Genomic DNA, 12,272 nt, shown 5'->3' with positions numbered 1-12,272 from the left:
ATATGTTTTGATGAATTTTTCTATACATTCATGGTTCAACAATCTTATTGCTCAACCTAAACACTTGCCATCAAGTACTTAAGTTATTAAAAACATGACAATGTTAAATTGGTAAATTAATTTGTTAGAAATTTTGATTAACCAAATACCACAATAGAGTTAACCCTTGTGAAGAATTAACTAAGAATTTATATGAAGATAAGTCTTCATCAAGTAGAAATTCTTGAAGTTGGTGGGAGCAATAAGAAGTAAGTACCTATCCTAATCGTTAAGGATAGAACTAGTTCGAAAGGGAAGGTGTTAGACACTAAAATAGATACAAACCCCAATAAGTAAAGATCAAGGAACTTGGTCGTGTGAATCTAACATATTCCTTCTCGAAAGTTTATGACATTGACATTGCATTCTTGTCAATTACCACATCATGAGTAATTAATACAAATTTGTTGATTTCGTTATGATATTTGGCATTATCATGTGACGACTAGCAAAAATAAGTTCAGAAATTTGCATGAATGGAACTAGGGTAGTTGCCATTTCATCCATGAACATATGAATGTTGTAGCGTACTCATTTTAGTTTTGTATTTACAAATGTACCTCAATAATTGTTATGATGTACAATATGTCTAAATAAGAATATAATTCAAGTTTTTGTATAAAACGTAAAGGGTTTCTCTATTATGCAATTAAAACAAGCTAAGCGTTGTGCCCTAACATACCACGATTAAGTTTATGGTGAGACCATACAAATCAAGGTAATTATATTCAAACTAGAAATAAAATATCATATATATACAAAACTCAAGTTGGTGACCCCAATCATTTCTCAATTCTCGATTGAAAATCACATTTAGAAACTAGTTTTGACTAGTCTCCCAAACCATTTGATTGGGAATCTTTTGGTGTGTGTGAATCTTGTATTCAAAGAAAGTTAATTCATGACTTTTTCTGGAAAGGGATTATGAATAGAGCAAGATATTCGCCTTATTTACACTTTGAAGTGTATGGTCGAATACATTTTCAATCAGAAAAGGTTAATACTTCTTCATCTCTTTTGCCAATGAATTAGGTAGATACTTGGTATCCACTTAATGAGGTAAGAAGAGAAATTCTTTGAATAAGTTCAAATGAATGTTTAAAAAGTATCAAAACCTACAGATTATACAATCAAAGTATTAGTACTTTGTTAAGGATGGGAACTATAAAGTAGTGACTTTGATTTACACCATATAGAGTGTGATATAGTATCACAAAATTACTTTCATAATCACACACTATTAAGATAAGGTGTGTTAGAAAGTTACAAAGAATCCTATACGATATGATTGAATCTTTACTATAAAGTTGGAAGTAGTTTCTATCACAATTTGTCTAGTATTTATTTATTCCACTAAAACAAAACATAGTTAAAGCAATCAAGTAAAAATCATATATGATATGATTAGGCATGGTACCTAAGTTGTAGCTTGTTTTGGAAGAAAACATGTGGCCTTGTAACCCAACTATCACGAGAACAAAGGGTTTGTGGCTCATGATGCTGTCTTTTGAGAAAAGAGGATTATTTCTTAAAGACAGAGTGAGAGAAAATGTTCAAGAGCCACAAACTGAGAATAAGACGTAGGAAGATGTTCTTTCTTGGTCAAAATAAGTTATTATTTCTTCGAAACGTAAAGTGGACAGGAGTCGTGTTACCTTTTGAAAGTAATAAACCTGTAACTTATTAAGATGCTTTATCTAGTCTCAACTCCATAAGGGTCCGAAGTGAGCATAAACATGAATATGTTTATTTAGCTTGGTTGATTTATAGCAAAGAATTTTGCACGCTACAACAACGCTTCTTTGAATTCGGATTTTGTAATAGTTGGATTTTAAAATCATCTTGCATGAATTTTGAAAATCGCAACTATCCTAAGGTAGGATGAAAACTTAAAGAGAAGTCTTAAGTAGAAGTTAAGGAGTTAAATTGTATGTTTTAATCATGTGATAAACTTTTCTCGAATTGTCGAGTAGTTTTGTTTATACATGGAGTTTAGTGGGAGTAAGGTGGTGTTAATAGTCTTATATGTAAACGACATATTGATCATTGTGAATGATAGAAGACTTAGGAGAAGAATAATACATCTCTAAGATATCCAGACCTATAAAGATAGTTCTAAGAGGATATTTGCATTAAATGAATATTCTTATATTGATAAGAGTCTAGACAAGTTCAAAGGTGTTGAACATGTAGAAATTGAATCCACATGCTTCCGCTGCGGGATTAATTCATTACGCTAAGATGTATCACTATTCTTAAACCTCGTATACTTGGAGTATGACGAGATGTTACAAATCGAATCTTTGAGAGAAGTCTCTATATAGCCACATAGTTCATTAGTTAGTACTCAGGAAGTACTAAAGATATGAAGCTAAGCATTTAGAAATGAGATGGATTAATGTGCAATGAGTTACACAAAAACCATATTCTAAACACATAAGGATGGTTAGAGAACCATCTTGGCTATATTATTTAAGAAGGATATCTGCTAGAAACATCCTAGGCAGTTGAACAATGAGATATACACAACGAAAATTGAGTACACTTGCAATAATGAGATATGCAAGAAGGAAGGGATGATATTAGGATTCGGTTTTGTGAATTGGAGGAACTATGGTAGTTCGTTCCAATAACCGAAGGTCCTATCCCTACTCACTGTGAGGACAGTGGGAGCTATCCTAAGGCAAGAGAGCCTATGTCTAGATTGGATCTAGACACGTACCCAAAAGTTTTATAATAAAGATTATACATAACAAAGGGAAATAGTATATAGTAAGGTTAGTAAAGTGCAAAGTGTTGCTAAGACTTGCTAATCAAGGCCTTTTCATAGGCTTAGCATGATGTGTCATGCCATTTCAATTGAATTGAGACGATCCACTATATACAAGATTAAAAAATGAATTATAGATTATGTAGTAATTGATATTGTATCAAGTTTACATATGTGATAATGCACTCATCGTTTGAGTTTTATTCAGAAACTCTTTTCTTATAATGCTTTGTTTTCCAAATAGGTTGTCGAGACAATATTGAACCCTATTTAAGTGAACTGGATTAACTAGTATTGGCCCCTAGTCACTTATATGAGATGACGTCTCCTAGTGACTAGAGTGTGAGTCGATTGATGGCAAGTTCAAGTGCCATAGAGTCATAAAAGATGACTATTCGATCACATAAGCAGACTGTATGGGACACTCTGTCGGGCAGTGACCGCTTTTAGAGTTCTGACAATTTTATATAGCCTGGTCGTGGCGAGAGCCACTATTGTATTCTTTGAGGCGATTCTTTGACTAGAGACTATTCGCCCAAGTCGGTCCAGTTTCTGATTGACTTTGATTTTTGCCCCAAGCCATTCTATCAAAAGGGGTGAGTGTTCATCTTTTGGGTCATGATGAACTGTGGGTGTACGAAGGGAATAGTGCGATAGGAATTGTCCACCCCTTGTCAGGGTTTTTTGAAATCTCAAGGCCACTCGAGGAGTAGTGAACTTGAAATGCGTGGCCACGCTCGGAAAATATCTACGGTAGATAATTCCGGTCAGACAGTTACTCTCCAGATCGAGAAAACCACTCTAGATATGATCAAATGTAAGTACGACGTGCAAGACACCTTATATTGAGTGAGAGATTGTAATAGGACAAGAGAATTGATGACGCACACTTGTCTCGGACAACTGGGAGATTGTTGGAGTATGTGTCCTCAACAATAGTGCGATCACATTTTTAAAACTCATGATAGGAATAAGTAAAGGGATGATTCAATATATATAGTCAACTGATCAACACTAATCGGTAATGATTGGCTAACTAGAGTTTGACATTACCGTCGTTTGACGGTGGTGGTCAGTTGATCCCTTAAGGTCACACCTAAAGGACGATTCCCTAAATTATAAAGTTAATTGGTTGTATGACGATACAGATTGATTAAATCCTTAAATTTTACAAATTGATATATAAGAGAGAATATTATATCTTATTGTAATTTGATTAAATAAGATTCATTTTAGTAATTAAAATGATTTATTACTAAAATTGATTATTGTTTATAAAACAATTAAGACAAGAATGAATGGTTAATTATAATTACAAAATGTTTTGAATTATATTAACATGACCCATTTTATACACATATTATTATGAATTACTAGATAATTTATAATTTATAATTTGATTAATTTATATAATGATATTTAATTGTTAAATATGCATTAATATGATTAGTTACATGTTACATGTTACATGCTACATGTGAGATGTTGTGTGTGACAATTGACATTTGACAAAATAAAATGGATTTTCATTTTATGAAATGGACCGAAAATTGGAAGGGTATTAGAGTTAGTGGATGTTTATTTTAGTTGTAGAATAAACACAATCATAACCTATATCCATAGCCTTGCATGCCTATTATCTTGAAAAGACAAGTTGAAGTGCATGCATTGGCTTCTTTTGGGGCTCTTTAAATTACCCGGCACCACCACACCAAAAGGAGAACTAGTTTCTCTTATACATTATTCATTCTTATCATATGATGATTCTATTCTTCCACCTTCTCTAAAACAAAAAGGAACATAAATTAGTTTATGCATGAACTTTGTTCTATAATTTCTAATACCTCAACATATATTACTAGAGGTAGTAATCCATAAATATTAGAAATTTATTTAAGGGGACTAATATTATTCTCTAGTTAAGGATATTATTAGTATTGAGGGATAGTCTTGGTGCAACTAAGAGGAGGTATTCCACAATGAATACTTGAAGATTTTATCAGTTAAGGATATTATTAGTATTAAGGATATTATTAGTTAAGTTACTCTCTAGTCGGGAAAACCACTCTTGATATTGATCACTTGTAAAATACGACCTTTGTGAATACGGATTTTGCAAATTGTTTTACATTGAGTGGGAGAAATTTAGGATATGAGAATCGGTTATCGCACATACACTTGTGAGGAAAAGTGGGAGATTGTTGGAGCTAGTGTCCTCCACAGTTAGTGTGATAACGTATATAAATCTCTTATAGGTTCACAGGGTATACTTAGTATTTTATCAATTGATTAACGTTTATTAATAACAGTTAGCTTGCTAGAAGTTTGACGTTATTATCATACCGATGGCGGTGATCAACTGGTCCCTAAAAGTCACACCTAAAGGATGTATTTGAGAGATGTGATTATATGAAAATATAATCACATTGATGCCTTATATGACTAAAAGGTTGGTCCATGTATTTGACTAAAAAGCTAGTCAATGTGATGATGAGACGATTATTTAATACAATAAAATAATATCAGCTGAGACGAATTAATTGTTGATTCGTAAATTGAATATAAACTGTTATATTTAATTAATGTATATAATGTTGGCTTAAACGAATTAAGATGTTAATTCGTAATTAAACATAAACGGTTATATTTAATAAGCAAATTATAAATATGCAATATTTATAGTTAATGTATATATTATACGAAATTGTCATAATAAATGATGACAGATGATGTGTGCATTTCTTATAGACCTTTTTAGGCCTTTTCAGCACACATTTCTATGCTTATTTCGTAGTATTTCACTACAAATGCCCCGAATAGTCTACTTTGGTCTGCTTTGCATTATTTGCAGGTACGAACCGGAATGACTGGAAATCAGCCTATTTGTGGTCCTCCAAACCTGCTTAAGAGAGTCGGCGTGAAACCTTACCGTCTTGAGACGCGTGAAGGCATCCAAAGGAATAGGAGAACACACGAGAAGTCAAGAACCCTTCGATCGAGATGTCCTGTTCTCGATCGAGTGAATGCAAAGGTGAAGGCCTCGATCGAGAGACCACTGTCCTCGATCGAGGGATATGCTTAGGGAAAGCTCTCGATCGAACAACTGTGGAGTTCGATCGAGAGGCCATGCGCTGATGGGCTTTGGATCGATCGTGTTGTTATTTTACACGCGTTGTTTCTTTGCTATTTTTTCTTATAAATAGGCAAGGAATACTAGAGACCTAATTATCAGATTTTTAGGACGTAAACGGAGACCGTTGTTTTAGTTTTTGGATCGGAAATACTCTTCATTTCTCAATTCTTCCTTCGTGGAATTCGGTATTATCATTAGTATAATTTCAGTTCAGTTTCATTTATCATGTTATCTATTGTCATTTGCTTCGCTATTATTGTTCCTCATTTCGATCATGAATAGCTAATCGTTTTGCTAGGATTTAGGGTAGCCATGGCGTAGGAAGGGCGATTTAATTAGAATACCCGTAGTCTATTTGTATGCATCTGCTGCTTTAATATCTTTTAATTGTTTGAGTCGACGCACTCAATTAACTGTCTCGATATCCTCTTCTCCTAGATCGAAAGATTGAAAAAGGGGTAGTTCTGCAGCGTTTCATTAGGATTTATACTAGCTAGGGCGAAAGCTAAACTAGTATTTCCTAGGGCGAACTAAGGACCGAAAGGTGACGTTTATTACCCACAGATTGAATATAGGGCATTTTTGATTTAGTCCGGACTTTTGAAGCCATGGTGAACCGACAATCCTAGTACCTTTCTTTCTTGTTCATCTCTATTTTATTTCTCTCTCGTCTCTTTTATTCTCTCCTTTACTCATAGTTTTTAGAAAACAAACAAACAAACCCCCCATTTTGGTTACTTTCGATAGACCTAGTTGACTATAGGATTCCCATCTCCCTATGGATTCGATACCCGACTGCCTCTGCTACATTCAGTTAAGACCCGTTGGTTCTATCTTTGACAGGGTTGCGACAACCGTGTCAAATTTTGGCGCCGTTGCCGGGGAGGCGGTGCAATTTTATAGTTTCTTTGTTTGTCTTTTGTCTCCGGGAATTTATTCCTTGAGACAATTCTCATTCTTGGCCCGAGTGTTTTTGTGCTTACAGGTTATAGTTCAGCTATGGAGGCAATTTGTGAAAGATGTGGCGAATGGGGACACAATCCCATTTCATGTATGGCTACATCCGAGAGAGTTCTAGCCTATCAGAAGTTTAAGCAAGGAGGCTCTTCTTTCGAGCTTTATGCTGACAATATTTAGGTCGAGTACGATCTTAAGGCCACCATTCACACACAACATCTTGAGCAGGAATCTGGTGCGGATGCCTTCCGTAAACTGCTCGAAAAGTGTGAGTCAATGTGCTTAGAGGAAGACCCGGTAAATGCAATAAGTTTGAGGAGTGGTCGCACTTATGACGGACCAGAACATACTCCAGAAAGTTCAAATGCCGAGGCAAGGATTAGTGTTCAGCAAAATGACGAAGAACTGCTGAAGGGTGGTCGATCGAGTGAACTTACCTCTCGATCGACCAGTGCTGAGGAAGAAATCCCTCGATCGAGAGCCGATACCTCTCGATCGAGTGAGCTACACAATGAAACCTCTCGATCGAGAGAGGCTAGTAAGAAAAGCTCTCGATCGAGCACTTCTGAGCCTCGATCGAGAGATACTGAGCCTGCGGACGCGCATTCCAATGGTGGACGTAGTGGGGTACCCTCCTGTGCTGCGAGGGTGTTAAGAACTAATAAAGGTAAAGAGAAAGAAGAGGACCCACTTCCTATGGTCAAGGTCCCTTATCCGAGTCGATTGCGCGACACGAAGACGGAGAGACAATTCAGCAAATTCGCGGATATGGTAAGAAATATTCAGATGGCCGACAGATCTGTTAGACGGCCCTTAGGTATCTTAGAGGATGTGCCCGTCAAGGTGGGCAAATTCTTTATTCCAGTGGACTTTATTGTATTAGATATTGCTGAGGATACCCGTACCTGTTATTCGGGTAGACCGTTTTTGTGTACAGCTGGAGCTATTATTGATGTCAAACTCGGGCGTTTGACTCTAGAGGTAGGGGATGATGTGATTACGTTTAGTCTGCCCGAGACCTTGTCTAGACCAATGATAGAGGATAAATGTTATTCTGTTGATATTGTTGATGAGTCTCGCTTTTAGTTTTGGTCGGATTCCTTGGTTAAGGATCCGCAGAGTCTTTGATGTTTCTAGATGAGTGTGCGATTTTTCGGATGACGAGGATGATGTCGAGGAGTTGCTTGGAATTGCCACGAGATGAGATAGAGCTGTCGACATTCACCGAACAAGTAGAAAACTTAGCACATACTTTGTGCTCAGTCGAGGTAAAGGTCCCCGAGCGTAAGGCTCTTCCTTCTCATCTTAAGTATGCTTTCCTTGCTGATACCGAGCGCCTCCCGGTGATTGTGAGTGCTAAGCTCAACGACGAACGCTAACTCGCTTTATTGATTGTTCTTAAGAGAAATAGGAAGGCGATGGGATATTCGTTGGATGACCTTAAGGGCATTAGCCCTGATGTTTGCATGCACAGGATTGAGCTAGAGGATGATCACAAACCTTGCAGACAGGGTCAGCGAAAGCTGAATCCGAAGATGGAAGAGGTCGTGACGGCTGAGGTTATGAAACTACTCGACGCAGGTATTGTTTATTCAGTTGGGAATTCTAAATGGGTAAGTCCCATTCAGGTGGTACCTAAGAAAGGAGGTACTACAGTTGTCCGAAATGAAAATAATGAGCTAATACCTACTAGACTAGTGACCGGGTGGCGGATGTGTATAGATTATCGGCAATTAAATGCCACCACCAAGAAAGATCATTTCCCTCTTCCTTTCATTGATCAGATGATAGAGAGATTAGCTTCTCACGAGTTTTTCTGTTATCTGGATGGGTACTCAGGGTTCTTTCAGATCCCTATTCATCCAGATGATCAGGAAAAGACTACTTTTACTTGTCCAAAGGGTGTTTTTTGCTTATCGCAGGATGCCTTTTGGTTTGTGTAATGCCCCTGCTACCTTTCAGAGGTGTATGATGGGGATCTTTTCTGAGTATATAGAGTCTATCATGGAAGTCTTTATGGATGACTTCAGTGTCTATGAGAATGACTTTGATAATTGTTTAGCTAACCTTGATAAAGTTTTGCAGCGATGTATTGAGGTTAATCTGGTGCTAAACTGGGAGAAGTGCCATTTTATGGTAAATGAGGGCGTAGTCCTTGGGCACTTAGTCTCCAACAGGGGTATTGAGGTAGACAAAATAAAGGTGCAAGTAATCAAGCAATTACCCCCTCCAGTTAATGTTAAAGGGGTGAGGAGTTTCCTTGGTCACGCTGGCTTTTATCGTCGGTTTATCAAAGACTTCTCAAAGATTGCTCGACCGCTTACACAGTTGCTTTCAAAGGATGCTCCTTTTGACTTTAATGATGAATGTCTTTCTTCTTTTAACACTTTGAAGCAGGCTTTAGTCTCTGCACCTATTATCCAGCCTCCCTGACCGGAAGTCGCCTTCGAGATTATGTGCGATGCCAGTGATTATGCACTAGGAGCGGTGCTGGGCCAGCGGAAAGACAAGGCGCTGAGTGCGATCTATTATGCGAGCCGAACTCTGGATGAGGCTCAAGTGAAATATGCTACCACAGAGAAGGAGCTGTTAGCTGTTGTTTATGCATTAGATAAGTTTAGATCGTATTTGTTGGGTTCTAAAGTTATTATTTTTACAGATCATGCAAAATAAACACCTTCTGAACAAGAAGGAAGCTAAGCCCAGATTGCTGAGATGGATACTCCTTTTACAGGAGTTTGACTTGAAGATTAAGGATAAGAAGGGAGCAGAAAATGTCGTGGCCGACCATCTGTCGCGTCTGACGCAACAAGAGGGGGAGGATTCTCTTCCTATTAATGATTCTTTTGCTGACGACTCTTTATTTTCTATTGATGTTTTTTCTGTGACCTCTGTGAATTCTAAGGATGGTGTTGAACCTTGGTTTGCAGACTATGCTAACTTTGTCTTTGGCCGTCGCACACTCGCCACCGGATTTATCTCATCAGCAGCGCAAGAGATTCTTACACGATGCACGACAATATTTCTGGGATGACCCTTATTTATTTAAGGAATGTGCAGACGGACTCTACAGATGGTGTATTCCGCAGTGGGAGACCAAAGCTATCCTAGAAGGCTGCCATTCGGCTCCTTGTGGAGGACACCACGGTCCATCACGTCCCGTGGCTAAGGTATTGCAGTCAGGCTTTTATTGGCCAACTCTTTTCGCTGACACTAAAGTTTTTGTTGCTAGCTGTGATGCTTGTCAGAGAACGGGAAACATTTCCAAGAGACATGAGATGCCTCAGAACGGCATTTTAGAGGTTGAGACTTTCGATGTATGGGGCATCGATTATCAAGGGCCATTCCCGTCTAGCCAGGGTAATGTGTATATTCTCGGTAGTCAGTAGACTATGTGTCTAAGTGGGTGGAGGCGATTGCCACTCCCAATTGTGATGCCAGGACTGTGATTAAGCTGTTTTGTAAGACTATTTTTCCCCGTTTTGGTGTCCCTAGGGTCGTCATTAGCGATAGGGGTATGCATTTTCGAGAACAGCAGTTGACTGCTTTGCTGTCTAAATATGGTGTCAAACACCATAGGGGTTTGGGGTATCATCCTTAGACTAGCGGACAGGTTGAGGTCTCTAATAGGGAACTAAAAGAGATATTGAGCAAAGTAGTGTCTAAATCACGGAAAGACTGGAGTGCTAAATTAGAGGACACATTGTGGGCTTATAGGACGGCTTTTAAGACACCAATCGGTGCTTCACCGTATCGTTTAGTGTATGGAAAGTCTTGTCATTTACCTGTTGAGCTAGAACATAAAGCTTGGTGGGCTATCCGCCAGCTTAATTATGATGCTGACTCGTGTGGTGAGAAACGTTTATTGCAGCTAGATGCGCTGGAGGAGTTTCGGCTGAACGCTTATGATAGCTCCCGAATTTATAAGGAGAAGACTAAGCGTTGGCACGATAAGAGGATTGTACCCCGTGAGTTCCATGTTGGGCAAAAGGTGTTATTGTTTAATGCCCGGTTGAGATTGTTTCCTGGTAAGCTGAAGTCCAGGTGGAGTGGTCCGTACACGGTGACTGGCGTCACAAAATTTGGATCGGTTGAGTTAGAGGACTCCGAGGGGAATCGCTTCAAAGTTAATGGTCATCTTGTGAAGCACTATTATGGGGCTGATGCTGTTGTTGGCCGCGTCGAAGTTCTCTTTTTCGACGCGATGGCAGAGCGTGATGTTTGACGCTTATAGGTCGTGCGGGACCTCATAAACCTGCGCTTTTCGGAAGGCAACCCGATTGTAATTTGTTGTGTTTGTTTTTGGAACTTTTAACACTCTTTATTTCTGTTTGGTGTGCGTTTGAACAATTTTAATAGAGTTTATGCGTGAATTGTACAGCACAGGTACTGCACTGTTGCTTACTGATGCAATAGCCCTCGATCGAGTAGTTTTATTATTCGATCGAGTGGTCCTTCCCTTTTTTAAAGCTCTCGATCGAGCTACCACCTGTTCGATCGAGTATCTGCACCGCTTGAAGCCTCGATCGAGTGTTATGTGTCTCGATCGAGTACCATTTTCCTTTCGATCGAGCGGACCCGTTGTCGATCGAGAACCCTACCAACCTCTCTTCCTGGTTCGGTTTGGGGAGGTTCGTGGTTTGCGCGCTTTTGTAAGTTTTCGGCTCTCCCTCTCTTTAATCTGCATTTCTTTTCCTTTACTTTGTACAATGGGGACATTGTACAGTTTGGTTTGGGGAGGGTATGCATCCTTTTCGTGTCTGCATCTTGTTTTTATTGCATTTCTGTTATCACGTTTACTTACGTTTGCATTGGTTAAACTTAAAAACTTCAAAAAAAAAAAAATTCAAAAAAAAAAAAAAAAATCATGTTTATTTTTGCATTGTAGGTTGAGTCTGATTGGAGTTTTTCATTGCTGATAACTGTCTTTCTACTTAAGCCTTGCATTGTTTCACATCTTTTAGCAAAAGTCTTTGCAATTTCTCGAATTTCGTTTCAAAATTCGTTGAACAAGTAGACTTGACTTGAAATTTTGGCAAACTACAATATCTTTCTGAGGTTTAGAGCTTTATAACTGGTGTCATCCATGACCAGTTCAAGTAGGAAGTGAGTAGTTACTTCTTATGAGGCATGTAACATCAAATTGCATAAGCATGAGTTTAGTCTACTTAGTACCTGTATGCATTCGGGTCTGTGGTTGGTGACACATGTTTGGAGAGGAAACCCCTTTATTTCATTTTACCCATGAGCTCCACATAGCCAAATTACCTATTTTGTCCCCATTTAGCTACAATCCACATTTTTCCTACCCTAGCCGCGCTAGTAATGGTAGCAATGTTGGGAATGTGTTGATTTGCAGTTGGTTACTATATC

The 12,272-nt window shown here is 38.3% G+C and overlaps 1 protein-coding gene across 1 annotated transcript; it reads left to right on the top strand.

The window, feature by feature from the left end:
- The first annotated feature begins 9,353 nt into the window (after positions 1–9,353).
- Positions 9,354–11,124, top strand: LOC141587992 (uncharacterized). Its single transcript, XM_074409452.1, has 6 exons — positions 9,354–9,542; positions 9,634–9,821; positions 10,132–10,277; positions 10,395–10,414; positions 10,501–10,844; positions 10,944–11,124. Exons 1-6 carry the CDS (start codon positions 9,354–9,356, stop codon positions 11,122–11,124), a joined length of 1,068 nt encoding a protein of 355 aa, XP_074265553.1.
- Positions 11,125–12,272: the final 1,148 nt, after the last annotated feature.

Source organism: Silene latifolia, chromosome 6, assembly GCF_048544455.1.
Source record: "Silene latifolia isolate original U9 population chromosome 6, ASM4854445v1, whole genome shotgun sequence".
Taxonomy (NCBI): Eukaryota; Viridiplantae; Streptophyta; class Magnoliopsida; order Caryophyllales; family Caryophyllaceae; genus Silene; species Silene latifolia.
This window is presented reverse-complemented; position numbering and strand designations above follow the sequence as displayed.

What these genes read in the sequence shown, in the direction of transcription:
- LOC141587992 (XM_074409452.1), top strand. Translation starts at nt 9,354, where the DNA reads ATGTGCGATGCCAGTGATTATGCACTAGGAGCGGTGCTGGGCCAGCGG. An exon ending in CGTATTTGTTGGGTTCTAAA is followed by an intron (nt 9,543 to 9,633) that starts GTTATTATTTTT and finishes CTCCTTTTACAG; the next exon opens with GAGTTTGACTTGAAGATTAA. An exon ending in AAGGATGGTGTTGAACCTTG is followed by an intron (nt 9,822 to 10,131) that starts GTTTGCAGACTA and finishes TTTTGTTGCTAG; the next exon opens with CTGTGATGCTTGTCAGAGAA.